Source organism: Pogoniulus pusillus, chromosome Z (genome assembly GCF_015220805.1).
Source record: "Pogoniulus pusillus isolate bPogPus1 chromosome Z, bPogPus1.pri, whole genome shotgun sequence".
NCBI classification, from domain to species: Eukaryota; Metazoa; Chordata; class Aves; order Piciformes; family Lybiidae; genus Pogoniulus; species Pogoniulus pusillus.
In genome coordinates this window covers 61,654,073-61,667,302 of record NC_087309.1, presented here as the reverse complement: position 1 = coordinate 61,667,302, position 13,230 = coordinate 61,654,073, and the positions used below count along the sequence as shown (strand labels likewise).

The window sequence follows — 13,230 nt, the reverse complement described above, 5'->3', positions numbered from 1 at the left end:
TGACGCACGTGATTGCTGCTGTCTGGGTGGAATTTGTCTCCTCCTGGGCTGGAATTGCCTTGCAGGAGGTGGGCGTCTGTTCCTGACTGCAGAAACATGCACCCATTCAGATGATGCAGGAACGGTATCCTTTACCAGATTGGTAATGTTTTTAAGATCCTCCTTCAGTTCTTTCATGGTATCTTTAATCTCTGTGGTCATAGTTTGTATGGCAGAGACTAGGCCAGAATGTGACAAGCTGTCCTCAATCTGCCTGAGCTGATCAGTGAATTCACCAACAGTGAAAGACCTTCCATTATCACTCCTTGCTAGGAATTTACTGGCCAAGATGTTAGCATAGGATGAAGGAGCAAGCTTAATCAGCTTCTTCATGAGACCTGTTCCCAAAGGAATATCGTCAGGCTCATGAGTACCATGATCTCCATAAAGCACTTCCTTCACAGTAAACTCCTTCAGAAGCTTAATTCCCTGCTCAACGGTGTTCCACTTCTTGGCAGCCCATGGCAAATCATCTCGGGAAGGATATCTCATAGCCACAGCCAACAGAAGGCGTGTCCACAAGCTAACCCTACCAAGAGGACTTGCCAGGTGTTTGTCCACTCCACTCTCCTTAGTGAGTGGTCCCAGCTGCTTGGCAGACTTGTCTCCTACCTGCAGAGCATTAGCACCAATGCCACGGCATCTCACTAGCCAGCTTAGGATTGGCTCACCTGATTCCCTTGTGTATTCCTTCCTAACTTCCCTGACCTCTCTGAGTGGATCCTTGGAGCCTTGGATGTCATCTTCCCCCTCCTCTTCCTGTTGTTCTGGTGGTGCCGGGCCTAACACAATCTTCCTCATAGCATTCCTAAACTCATTGGAACCATCCTCTCTCCTGGCAGCTAACCTCACAGCACTCCTCTCACTTGAGTATTGTTGTCTCAGCACATCTACAAGGTCTCGCAGACTAACTGCCTCCTCTTCCTCCTCTTGCTGCTGATCACCAGAGGTCCCATCTCTTACATCCTCCTGCGAACCACTCTTTGTCTTAGCTTTTGCCTTAGCAGGCGCCAGAAGGGCCTGAGCAGCAACAGACTTGGATGTGTCTGCTGGAGGATTTGAATCTTTAGGAGTCTGACTTGGAGGGTTTGAATCCTTAGGGGTCTGACTTGGAGCTTGTGAGTTCAAATCTGCCTTGCTTTTAACAGGAGGATTTTGGTTCTGGTCTGCTGGCTGGGGGTTCGAATTGGCTGAGCTGGTGTCATTAGGATTTGGACTGACTGGGCTAGCGTTACTAGCACTAGTAGTGTTATTATTAGTGGGATTGTTTGCCTGTCCTCCTGGGATGCCTGCCAACCCTGACGTGTTTTGCTTGTTGCTAGGAACATTCTGATTTTGGGTATTTGCCTGTGCTCCTGAGGCTCCTGCTAAACTCTGCGGCTTGTTTTGGTTATCCTTATCATTGTTTACGTTAGCGGCGGGAACACTGGCTGTGTTCCCAGCACTTGGAGAAGGAGGGGCAGAGGCTGGCAAGGGGGGAAGCCGATAACTGTGTTCCCTTGTTTTGCTGTGAAAGAGACTGCTTCTGAGACACAGAATTTTTCCTAGCTTTTACAGAAGCTGGTTTAGAATTTTTCACCAATAATGCCAAAATTAATATGAATATTAAAATCATGAGGCAAATATTAAAAACTGTGAGAAGAAAAACAGTTTTACACGAGCATGTGCCTATACAAACAGTTGGAATTCCTGTCTTAGGCTGAATAACTCTCATTAGAGCCATATTTAAAGCAGAATTTCCATTGATTGTCACATTATTGACCAGAGCTCCTGTAATGTCCTTGGTAATATTCTCAGAGATATTAAAACCAGCATAACCAAGAATAAAATCACCCCAGCTCCAGAACATATCTGAAACCTTAGCTTTAGCCTTATTATAAGCCAGATCAATGAAATAAGCAACAATTTGACCTTTTAACCAACTAAATGCCAAGAAAACAAAACCAGACCAGAGCAATGCACCAACCAAATACAATAGCTGCTTGATTAGCTTCATCTTAATTCCCAGAGCTAATTTCCACTCACTGAAATATCTAGCCCCACGTTGGGAAAGCCAATAAAAAATGTGATGGTTTGGGGGTTACCCCACCCCCCCACACTTTTGAATTTGCCCCAGCTAACTCAGACGGACTCTGGGAATATAGATGAAGCAATTTATTTACAGCTAGCAGAATTTACAAGCAGCTATTTACAATATATACAGTTATATACAATATATACAGAAATATACAAAGGATAAACAACACAAAAGCACAACTCCCCTCCCAGAAACCTGAGTCCCCAGGAGGGGCTCTCAAACCACCCCAACACCTCCCCCCGGCCCTCTCAACCTTACCCCAGTTCTCAGGAAGAAGAGAGGTGCAGCCAAGAGGTTAGGGAGCAAGGTTAGTAGGAGCAGGGTTAATGAGATGTGACCAGGTCTAAGGCAAAAGCAAGAGAGGAAACAAAATGGAGAAAGTTTTCTTCTTCTTCCCAGAGTTCTCAGCGAGACTATGAGAGAAGTAGACACAATTGTTTTTCATTTCACTGCCCATTATCTAGTTCTGTTACCAAAACATTCCAGCTTGCTTCAAACTAGCACAGGAGGCTGTAGCCAGGTGGGGGGTGGCCTCTTTTCCCAGGCAGCCAGCAACAGAACAAGAGGACACAGTCTGAAGTTGTGCCAGGGGAGATATAAAGTTGGTATTAGGAGGAAGTTCTTGAGAGAGAGAGTGATTTGCCATTGGAATGGGCTGCCCAGAGAGGTGGTAGAGTCACTGTCCCTGGAGGTGTTCATGAAAAAATTGGATGAGGCACTTAGTGCCATGGTCTAGTTGATTGGATAGGGCTAGGTGGTAAGTTGGACTGGACAATCTTGGAGGTCTCTCTAGCCTGGTTGACTGTATGATTAGGAAACCAGTGAGTGATAGAGATATTGTTTTTTTTCCTTTTACAGTCATTGCTCTGTTCATTCACTCTATATTCAAAAGGATTTCCAGTATTTCTCTCTTGTTTATAACTTAGAAACAAAACAGAGCGTTAGCTCTTAAACTGCTACAATTACTCAGTTTGCAGTAGCAGTTTTTGCAGTTAGGTACTAGGGTGCTGTATGGCAGTGAGAAGATTTTTTGTTCTTCAACAACAGGACACTAGGGGGCGCATAAAGATTAACGCTAGCCTTCAACAGGCTCAGAGGAGGAGGTCATTACAGACGGTATTAAACACAAGCAATTCCATCTGTCCAGTTTTTCTTGCCCAGACTTTCTACGTTGATATGAGTGGTCTGATGCTGAATTCTCTAAGTAGTTAGTGTGGTGAAGATAAAGCATACAACTAAATCAGAAAATTGTCACAGAGCTCTTATGGGAGGAAACATATATTGTGCTCTCTGTGCTTTATTGATGTGCTGTAAAATGTACTAGTTTAAAAAATGGCTTGAGATATAGGAGTTCTGAATTTCATAAGGTAAGGTCTTTAATATTTTTTGAGATAAGCCTACAATTCTCACTGTGTGTTTTCTTTACAGAAAGATCTAATCTCTTTTTTCATGACAATAACAGGGCCCTGCAGATTCCCTTGGAGTGAGCATTGCAGGAGGTATAGGAAGTCCTCTTGGGGATGTTCCTATATTTATTGCCATGATGCATCCAAATGGAGTTGCAGCTCAGACTCAGAAACTCAGAGTAAGTTAATTGTAAAGAAGGTTGTAAAGATTACATTGGTAATGCAGAGGAATTACTCTGGTCAAGCAATTAAATGATAGAGTTGTAAGTGCTTCAGGCTGTGACAACAGCTTTTGCTGTTCAGATGGATGAAACAGTAATCCACTTTGGTAGCACAGTGGAAGATAGTTGCTGAAAGATAGTAACTTTGAGAAGCAAGTCCTAAAGCAATCTTGCATCATCAAGATAGCTGGCTTGTGAAAATTGAAACTGGAGACAGTAGTTTAGAACTATGAATTCTGTGTGTGAGTTCCGCTGATGAGCACAGTGGTCATTAATGCAACTGTATGTGCAACTATGTGTCTGGTTTCTCTGTCATGTTTTCTATGCTTATCTGTCCTAGGATAGAAATAATGCTTCTTAGGATCCGAGTTAAAGTGGAATACAGCATTTACATGCATACAGTACCCTCTCTGTTCCAGTCTGGTTGAATTTTACTCAGTGCTTCATGGAAAGTGGACAGGATTATTTAAGGATGAGTTAAATCATATAATCTCTGAAGATTGTTTGCAATCTCAGTCTGCCTCTCATCAAGTCTCATATAAAGTGCAGCTCTTTTTTTTACATGCTATATATTTCTAGTTCTCTAAAGCATAATTACTTTTTTACACTGGATATACTAAACAAGTGTAATTTGCCAATTGTGATATGGAATTTTTTGTCTCTGTAAGGGATCATTATGTAGGTCAAAGATGACTTGCCCTTGAGAGAAAATGTGGAGTGAGTCATTGTTAATTTAATTCTACCTGGCCTTTTTTGCTGATAAAATCTGGGTAAATGCAGATACACAGATCTGCTGCTGTTGAAAAAAAGTAACAAATAACTCTATGTAACTAAACTTACTATTAATTAGATTTGTACATTTTTTTCTGCAGGTTGGGGACAGGATTGTTAGCATCTGTGGAACATCTACTGAGGGTATGACTCACTCCCAAGCTGTTAGTCTCTTAAAAAACGCTTCAGGCACTATTGAGTTGCAGGTAAAAAAATCTTCAGTGATATTTGAAATATTTTCTGAATATTATTTTGCCAGCTGCTGCAGTGAATTATTTTGGTGTCAGCATTCTCGTTATACTGGTTTACAAACTCTGTTCCTAGGTTGTAGCTGGAGGAGAAGTGAGCGTCATAACTGGTCAGCATCAGAATACTCCTACATCCAATCTCTCATTTGCGGGACTAACTTCAACCAGCATTTTGCAGGATGACTTAGGGTCAGTAATTTTAGAATATTCAACCTTTGTAGCCTCTTACTTTAGGTGGAACTCAGATTGTATCAAATAATGAATTTGTTGTTTGATTTAATCACGACTTACATGTTTGATATACATGGAAACTGTAGGTCACAGGCTCTCTTCTGTATTTTTTGTTATGTGATTTGTCATTCTGCTTTATTTTTTCTGCATTTCCTACTCTGCAGAGTTACAGTGTGATTTGATTTCTTCTCTGTAAATACAGCCTCCTTTGTTTCACTGAGCCTTGGTAGCTGAGGCAATTGGTAACACCCAAAATGTTTTTTCTCAGACTGAAACAGCAATTCCTTTTCTACAGTGTATTTCCATAATGTGGTTTCTACCACTGGGCTATCAGGAGCATCAAGCTTTTCTAGTATACAAGGTGTATTGCTTCTGGTATATTGTAAGGTACAGCTTTGTAAACAAGTTTTACTTCGGACTCTCACGAATCTAAGGCATTTTTGACCTAGGAATAAGGAAGAGAGAAAATGGAACATTTTAGCCACACATACAGGCTTCAAAAGAGAGTAATTTGGAATTTCTTAGAGTGGGAAAACACACTTTCAAATGGTCTTGTATAAATGCACACATATAAATACAGAGTCATTAGAGGAGTAGAGAAGCAGTTTAACCTTACAAACTAAACTGTTGAGGCTAATTGTGGATGTTTTTAAGAGGTGTGGTGTGTGGATGGAGTTTTAAAGTAGATATTTGTTATGTAGATTTCAGGTACTAAAACTGCATCTCTGCTTTGCTAGTGAGCGCTGTGGCACATTGCAGCTGTAACTATGCCCTGAGCTAGGTGTAAGATGTATTTTAAGTAGCTACCCTTCAGTAATAATGAGGAATGAGGGCATTAGGCGATCATAGTGTTTTACAGGAACTAAAATAGTTAGTTTGTTATAGTAAAAGCATTTGTAGACCAGTGGAAAGGGAGATTTATTGCTTAGCTTGAAAGGAGAAATATTTTTTGTTGAATATTCTGCACGTTGAATCAGACAACATTGTAATTTTGGGGTTTTTCTACTTTTTTCAGAACTCCTCAGTACAAGACCATTACTCTGGATAGAGGACCAGATGGCCTAGGCTTTAGCATTGTGGGTGGCTACGGTAGTCCCCATGGAGACTTACCCATTTATGTGAAGACGGTATTTGCAAAGGTAAGTGTGAATTTATTCAGTCAATCTGCTGATTAGTTCACAGCTTCTACTGTTTAAGTCAAGGCTTGAGTTCGAAGCCAAAGATTTGTTACAGTTTCTCACGGCTTTCCTTCCTCAGTACAAGTGCTAGTCTGACTGTTCTTGCAGTGTTTGAAGGATGTGGTCTTAGTAAGATTCAGAATTTGCAAGTGCATTTGACTGCATATGCTAGAATCTTCAGCTCTCAAAACTAGAATTCTGCACATGCTTAGAAAAAAAGCCCCTCTTCCTTACATTTACAGTCCATTTTTTTCAGGTAGTGGAAGACAATTTTGTATTTATTTTGACTGAGTCTGAAGGGTAGACCAAGGTAAAATAATTTAACTCAGTAGGAATATTGGAAGAAGTTCATATACAGACCCAGATTTGGTAGTTTGGACTGCCCTATGAAAAAGCCTGAGTCAGAGAAAAACAGAATAAAAAAAATCCCAAACTTTTATGGTGAATCAAGGTACAGAGCTGGGTTTGACTACTGACTTTGCAATACCAGCTACTGAAAACTTACTAAGCTTAAATTGTAGTCCTGTTGATGGTAGAGTTTAAAATTCCACTGTCTCAATGAACAGAGTTAAGGGAATATAAAAAATCTTGTATATCCATTTTCTGGATGTTGTGAAACTTAGGGCAGGGCATACTGCAGCACTAGCAGGCTGAATAATGATTGACTGAATTTGAATCATTGAGAATTAAAAACGTGTTACAGGGTTTTGTGCACTAAGCCATCTTATACAGACTGTACTGTAGGGATTAAAAGAAACACATGAATATGCATTTATGTGTTGTGTTTTTTCAGGGTGCAGCAGCAGAAGATGGACGCCTGAAGAGGGGGGATCAAATCATTGCTGTGAATGGGCAGAGTTTAGAAGGGGTAACACATGAGGAAGCAGTTGCTATTCTAAAACGGACAAAAGGAACAGTCACTTTGACTGTATTGTCATGAACTGGCTGCCCAAAATGGTTGGGTCAATAGATTATATTTACATTATGCATAGCAAAGAGAATGGAAATGTTCGTACAGCCTCCTTGCTCTTACAGCTTCACAGGACTGTGTCACAACAATGAAGAAAAATAACATTTAACCATATTTTTGTACAGAGTAGAGCTATTTCTGTTACTGTCAAACCATGGGGATAAAGTTACATCAGCTGTGGAAAGACATAGATATTTTTTCCTATTAGTATTATAATAAATGCTTGTAAGGCACCCACAGTTTAAAAAAAAAAGCTTGCACTGGTAACCACACAATGTAACTGGAATGCTTTGCCAAGAGGCTTTTGATATTTGACATATGTTGGAAAAACGATGAAGTCACCAAGTCAACAAGGAGATGGCATGGGCAGCAGTAGTCAGAAAACAGAAATGAGGTTACTGAAGAAAGGAAGTATTGATAAGAGATGGAATTTTGAGGAAAGAAGGAAAAATATGTAACCTGGAGGCAGATGATTAACGTACTAGATGGTTATTTGTATTATTTCACAATGCCCAAGTAGAAAGAGCTGTGTGGATTACTATTATGGGGATTTTTGCTTCTCTCTTTATATAAATTACCTAAATCTTGATGTATTAAAAAAAAAAAGAAAAAAAAAAGAAAACTGTTTCAGTTTGGCTTAGGTGTGAGGGAGTAGAGGTCGGTTCTTTTAGAGAAAGAAGGTGAGTGTTTTTGATTTGAAAGGAGAGGACTTGTGATCAGGGCTGGAGAATGCATTTGCAAGTGGAAACTACTCCTCATAAATGAGAGTGCCTAGCAACTGCAGTGTTAGAAGAACTAGACTTCTATAATAGTAGTGCTTTTCAGACTTTGTGGATGTGAAAGCAGCCTTCTCAATATGAACTATGTGTAAGCGAAGGTTGTCCTCCTCCAGTGTGCAAGATTAACTACAGGCTCAGTGTAGATGTTTCTGTGAGCTGCTTGAATCAGAACCATGACAAACCACTCAGGGCAAGTTTACTTTGTTACAGGTAGAGGTGTGAATAGTGGTTAAGCCAAGGTGGAAGAAGTTGATGTTACAGTGTTGCTGTCATTATCCGTAGCAGCAAAGATCCTTCTTGAACTGAAGAGACCTAGAACCAGAAATTGAATTGGGTAAGAGGCTGAAAATCCCTCTTGATGGAGGTACGTATCAAGACAGCCGTGGACGTCTTTCTACACCAGAATTAAGGAGAAGATTTGAGGGCTACAGCTATTTTTTTGGGATATGTAGTTTCAGAGGCATAAATAGAAGACAATAAGCATGATGCAAATATTTGGGCTGCAGCATGGTCAATAAATATATCAACATCTTCAGTTTCCTGAGCTGAAATTCTCACTAAAGTTTATCCAAGACCCACACTCACTAAAACTCTTAGCTGATTGTAGTCTGCCCTTTGCAACTGCTTCTCCAAACTAGCTCTTAAGAATCTGGCAGATAAAGAACACTGCTCATGATTTACCTTCCTGCAGAAAAGTTTGACCACATGTTTTGAGTAAGAAAGATACCTAGTTAATTAGCATGCTAATCAGAAGCGTTGTGTTGATTAGCAAAAAAACTTGTAGCAAGGAGGCCACCATGTCAGTTGTTACTGAAGAGAAATCTTAACTGAAAATGCAGCCCCTGGTCAATTAGGGGAAGATCCAAAAGACTAGCATTTGTTTCAGCAGGACATAAAACCCGGTATTAGGAATATCTGTGAAATAGCAGTAGCAAACTGATAGCTATGTTTAAGTGGATTAATTAAAAAAAAACACAAAAACACCTTCTTTGTCTCTCTAACTATTCTAGAAGTTACACTGTGGTAGACTAAGATGAGAGAAAACAGATGGTACCATTACTGGATGCTGTCACTGAACTGCTCTTCTATACCTGTTCTTTGGTTAGAGTGAGAAATGCCTACATTAGAGTATGAAAAGTAATTTTACATAGTACTTACATTTATAAGAGAAGTAGTATACAGCTATTTTGTTATTGCTGTGACTGAATGGAAGATTTCAGTGAATAAATTCCAGACTGTCAGTGAAGAAGAAATAAAATTGCAGATCTGTTTCTGGTTTCTTTACAATGTCATGCTTGCGTTGTTTATTCTGTTGTAAAAGATCAATTTAAACCAATGTAATTTTAAAAGAAGTGTCACTCTTTGTGTGTACTTTGAAGCATCTGCTAAAAATTGCTCTATTTGGATTTTAAGATTTTGAATTTGCTTGTAAACTCTTAGCAAATCCACGAGATCAGATACTAAAACTATCTAGAAACTGTGTTTTGAAGCAGACATTATTAGTCATTGTTCTACCTGTTTAAAAAGCATTCCTTCAAGCATTGGACTTGCTGTGATGGATCAAACCAAGGAGCCATGTAGCCTGGGGGTTTGGTTTTGGCTGTGACCTTTGGGGCTGCTTTAGAGCACAGGATCTCCCCTGAGCACTGCACTACTGCATGACTACTGCTTAGTGGCTGCCATGCACTGTACCATGAGATATAATAAATTCACAGACTTCAAATGCTTGGTTTTCTTTATTGTTTGGGTTTCAACACAACTTTTGTATCAAAGGAATTAGTCCTGTAAGGTGCCATGTACTGTGGCCCCTGTTAAACAAAGTCTACATTTCTTCTGTATGACTGTATTAACTCTGGGACTTGACAGGGTTGATGCTGAAGAGTCTATCATTTTAAAGGCTCCAGCCTATTGCCTGTTCAGATAATCCAGACCTGTCTTTGAATCTCTTTGAGGTCTCTTCCAACTGGGTGGATTCTGTGATATTCATATAGATAATTTAAATATATAACTTATTACATAAAGGGAGTGTTTGAATCACAATAAATGTTACTGATAGTCTTAGCTAAGAATGTTGCCTTCTGTATTTTAAGTGCTTGCAGTTATATGTCTAGTTTGTTCATAGACAATTCTTTCCTGAGATGGGAAGCTTTGAATTTCCCAACACTTCATAATGATTTTTGATGTTTCAGCCTGGTGGTTTATTAGCTAAGACTACATTTTGTAGGTGTAGTTCAGTTTAGTTAACAGTACACTTTGACTGCATAAAGTAGGCATTATAGCTGAAAGGGGGTAAATGTTCACAAGTACTACTGTGGGATATGGGATATCTTTTTAAGGCTCTCAGCACTGGCCAGCAACAGTGTCACAGTTTGTTGTCTGTACATAACCTCTTTTTTATACTACTCATGCTCATACCCAGAGAAGAATGCATGATACCAGTACTGTGAAGGCTCAGACCATAGAGTACATTTTCAGGAGTCATTACTGGGTTTGCACTACTGAACACTAGACAGAGGTAAGGGAAACCTGAATTTCTTACTGTGCACCTCACACAAGCCCTTAGGCTGAGGCACATTAAAGGTCTTTGTGGGATCTAACTTTTAAGTACCTTCTCATCACAGGAATTCAATAGCTACTGCATCCAGCCTCTCAAAGTTTCATATTATTGGGCATTTTACCAAAAAAAAAAAAAAAAAAAAAAAAAAAAAAGAAGAAGCAACATAAGCAGTATCTTGGTTACTTAATAGGAAATTAGTTATTCTCTGAGAGAATTGTGGAAACTGCCCAAGACAGGCACGTTTTGTTTCATCTAGAAAAAATAAATTTGTTATTCAGTGTTAAATGTGAATATGTCTGATGGGAGTAGAAAGGTCAGTGTTGCATGTGAATTATATAAATGTCAATATAATCCTAATGGTTAAAGCATTAAATATTCAGTGGAATTCCTGTTTGTGACAGGAAGCCCTGAGAACAGATCATAATAAAGATTTTCATATGGGAAAAGCATTACCTTTATTACTGTCTCCACAGCCAGAAGGTGTTTGGAAAAGAAACTGTTTCTACTTTTGTTATACTTTTTATAGCAATGCCACACTAACTCTTCTTTCCAGATTTTATCCTTTTTGCTCGAGTTTAGAATGCTGGGAAAGAACTAATAAGAAATACATTATTTACAGTGAGGGTGGTGAAATGCTAGCACCAGTTGCCCAGGGAGGCTGGGGATGCTCCCTGCTTGGAGGTGTTCAAGGCCAGGTTGGATGAGGCCTTGAGCAACCTGTTCTAGTTTGAGGTGTCCCTGCCTATGGCAGGGGGTTGGAACTGGATGATCTTTGAAGTGCCTTCCAACCTAAACCATTCCATGATCTATTCTAAAATAAGTTACTATTCTTGTGATATTCTTGGAATGAAATGACTTACTGCTTCAAACACATCATTTTTCCTACATTTGATAAATATTATACAAACACAGGTAGTGAAAGAAAATGCCACTCAGAATTCTCTTGGGGAAACCAAGCAACTCCAAGCATAGGAGTCCTACACTTAAGATGTAGATGTCATTTTTGGTATATGAGGATTTAAGCAAAGAAGTAATGTAAATAAATGTAGTATGTAAGTGTTGGTTTGTGAGGATCTTAGGCACTGGGTAATACCATTGGCATCATAGCTGCTTCTGTTTGATTCCCTTGTGTGATGGTTTGGGGGTTACCCCGCCCCCCCAAACTTGTAGGTACCCAGCTAACTCAGACGGACCCTGGGAATATAGATGAAGCAATTTATTTACAGCTAGCAGAATTTACAAGCAGCTATTTACAATATATACAGTTATATACAGTTATATACAGAAATATACAAAGGATAAACAATACAAAAGCACAACTCCCCTCCCAGAAACCTGAGTCCCCAGGAGGGGCTCTCAAACCACCCCAACACCTCCCCCCGGCCCTCTCAACCTTACCCCAGTTCTCAGGAAGAAGAGAGGTGCAGCCAAGAGGTTAGGGAGCAAGGTTAGTGGGAGCAAGGTTAATGAGATGTGACTAGGTCTGAAGGCAAAGGCAGAAGTGAAAGACAAAATGGAGAATGTTTACTTCTTCTTCCCAGAGTTCTCAGCGTGACTGTGAGAGAAGGAGACACAATTGTTTTTCATTTCACTGCCCGTTATCTAGTTCTTTTACCAAAACATTCTAGCTTGCTTCAAACTAGCACACCTTGCCCTGGAAAAGTTCCTGTGAAGACAAGACTTAGGCTCTGGCATTTCCCTGTCGAGTCATGTTTTTATGCAAAATAAGGTCTGGTAGTGTTTTGAAAGAATAACTAGGTTTCTGTCTGTATGAGAAATGTCAAGGTTTTAGGGCCTAGCCAGACAAAAGCTCTGATGCTGTTCCTGATGGACTTGCTCTGTGAAAGGTGTGGAGATTAGAAACCCACTCCTGGGTGTAGGAGGCTCCAGTGTCACTCCTTGATGGGATTGATGTGGTCTTGGCTCTCCTCCATTGGCATACACAGATCTAACAAACTACACTTGCAGACCCCTAAGTCTGTAGTTTTAGATTGGTTGGATGGTTTGTTTTTTTCTAAGATTAGTCTTGAGTGTCTTTGCCTTAAGAATTAGGCAGAAGATCTGCCTTTGTTCTACCTTTATCTCCTATCTATCACGTACTTTGTTTTTCAGGTGTATACACAGGAGAAGTAATCCACTGAATTATATTGCTAAGGTAGAGTCAGACCATGTTCTAATCAAGTATGTGTGACAATGACTTCACTAAAACTTTTGTGGACACAGGCTCCTGGTGAGGCTTTTAGAGCCACTTCCACAACATTGAACAACAGCCTTTGTGTTAAATTGCATGTTTAACAATACTTTGGCAGTAAGATTAAATCCATCCTGGCCAGGAAAGTTAATTGCTTGAAACAAGATGGGAACCTCTTGAATTGAGATGTATTTCCTGTTACAGCTAAGCATGCTTTCCTTGCATCATCTGTGCCTTATCTCCTTAGGAACAGCTTGGCTTTTCTTTGTGACAAATGTCAGTTGACCATCAGAATTCTGTGTATATAGTTTCTTCCTTCTGGATAACAGGTCTTCACTTTTTCTGGACCTTTGTCTTCAAGTGCAGATTTGCAGAATGTTGCCATTTACTAGACATAACATTAGCAGTTTACTGTTTCCTATCATATGGTGTCATCTTCACATCCTAAGTCAGAAACTCTTCAAAGCTATCTATTTTGTCAACAGCCAAACCATTCCTGTCTGTACATCCCCTGCTCCTATTTATTTTGATTTGTTGTCTGTGCTGGTGAGAGGTATTAGAA

The 13,230-nt window shown here is 39.8% G+C and overlaps 1 protein-coding gene across 20 annotated transcripts in view; it reads left to right on the top strand.

Annotated features, from left to right (window-relative positions):
- Window positions 1–9,643, top strand: part of MPDZ (multiple PDZ domain crumbs cell polarity complex component) — a 111,464-nt gene extending 101,821 nt beyond the window's left edge. For all 20 annotated transcript variants that reach the window (XM_064140573.1, XM_064140571.1, XM_064140565.1 and 17 more), the window contains 5 exons: window positions 3,579–3,701; window positions 4,616–4,720; window positions 4,839–4,951; window positions 6,009–6,132; window positions 6,965–9,643. In XM_064140573.1, coding sequence (XP_063996643.1) covers window positions 3,579–3,701; window positions 4,616–4,720; window positions 4,839–4,951; window positions 6,009–6,132; window positions 6,965–7,111 — 612 coding nt within the window. In that variant the 3' untranslated portion in view covers window positions 7,112–9,643. The remainder of the gene's footprint in view (window positions 1–3,578; window positions 3,702–4,615; window positions 4,721–4,838; window positions 4,952–6,008; window positions 6,133–6,964) is intronic.
- The last annotated feature ends 3,587 nt before the right edge of the window (window positions 9,644–13,230 follow it).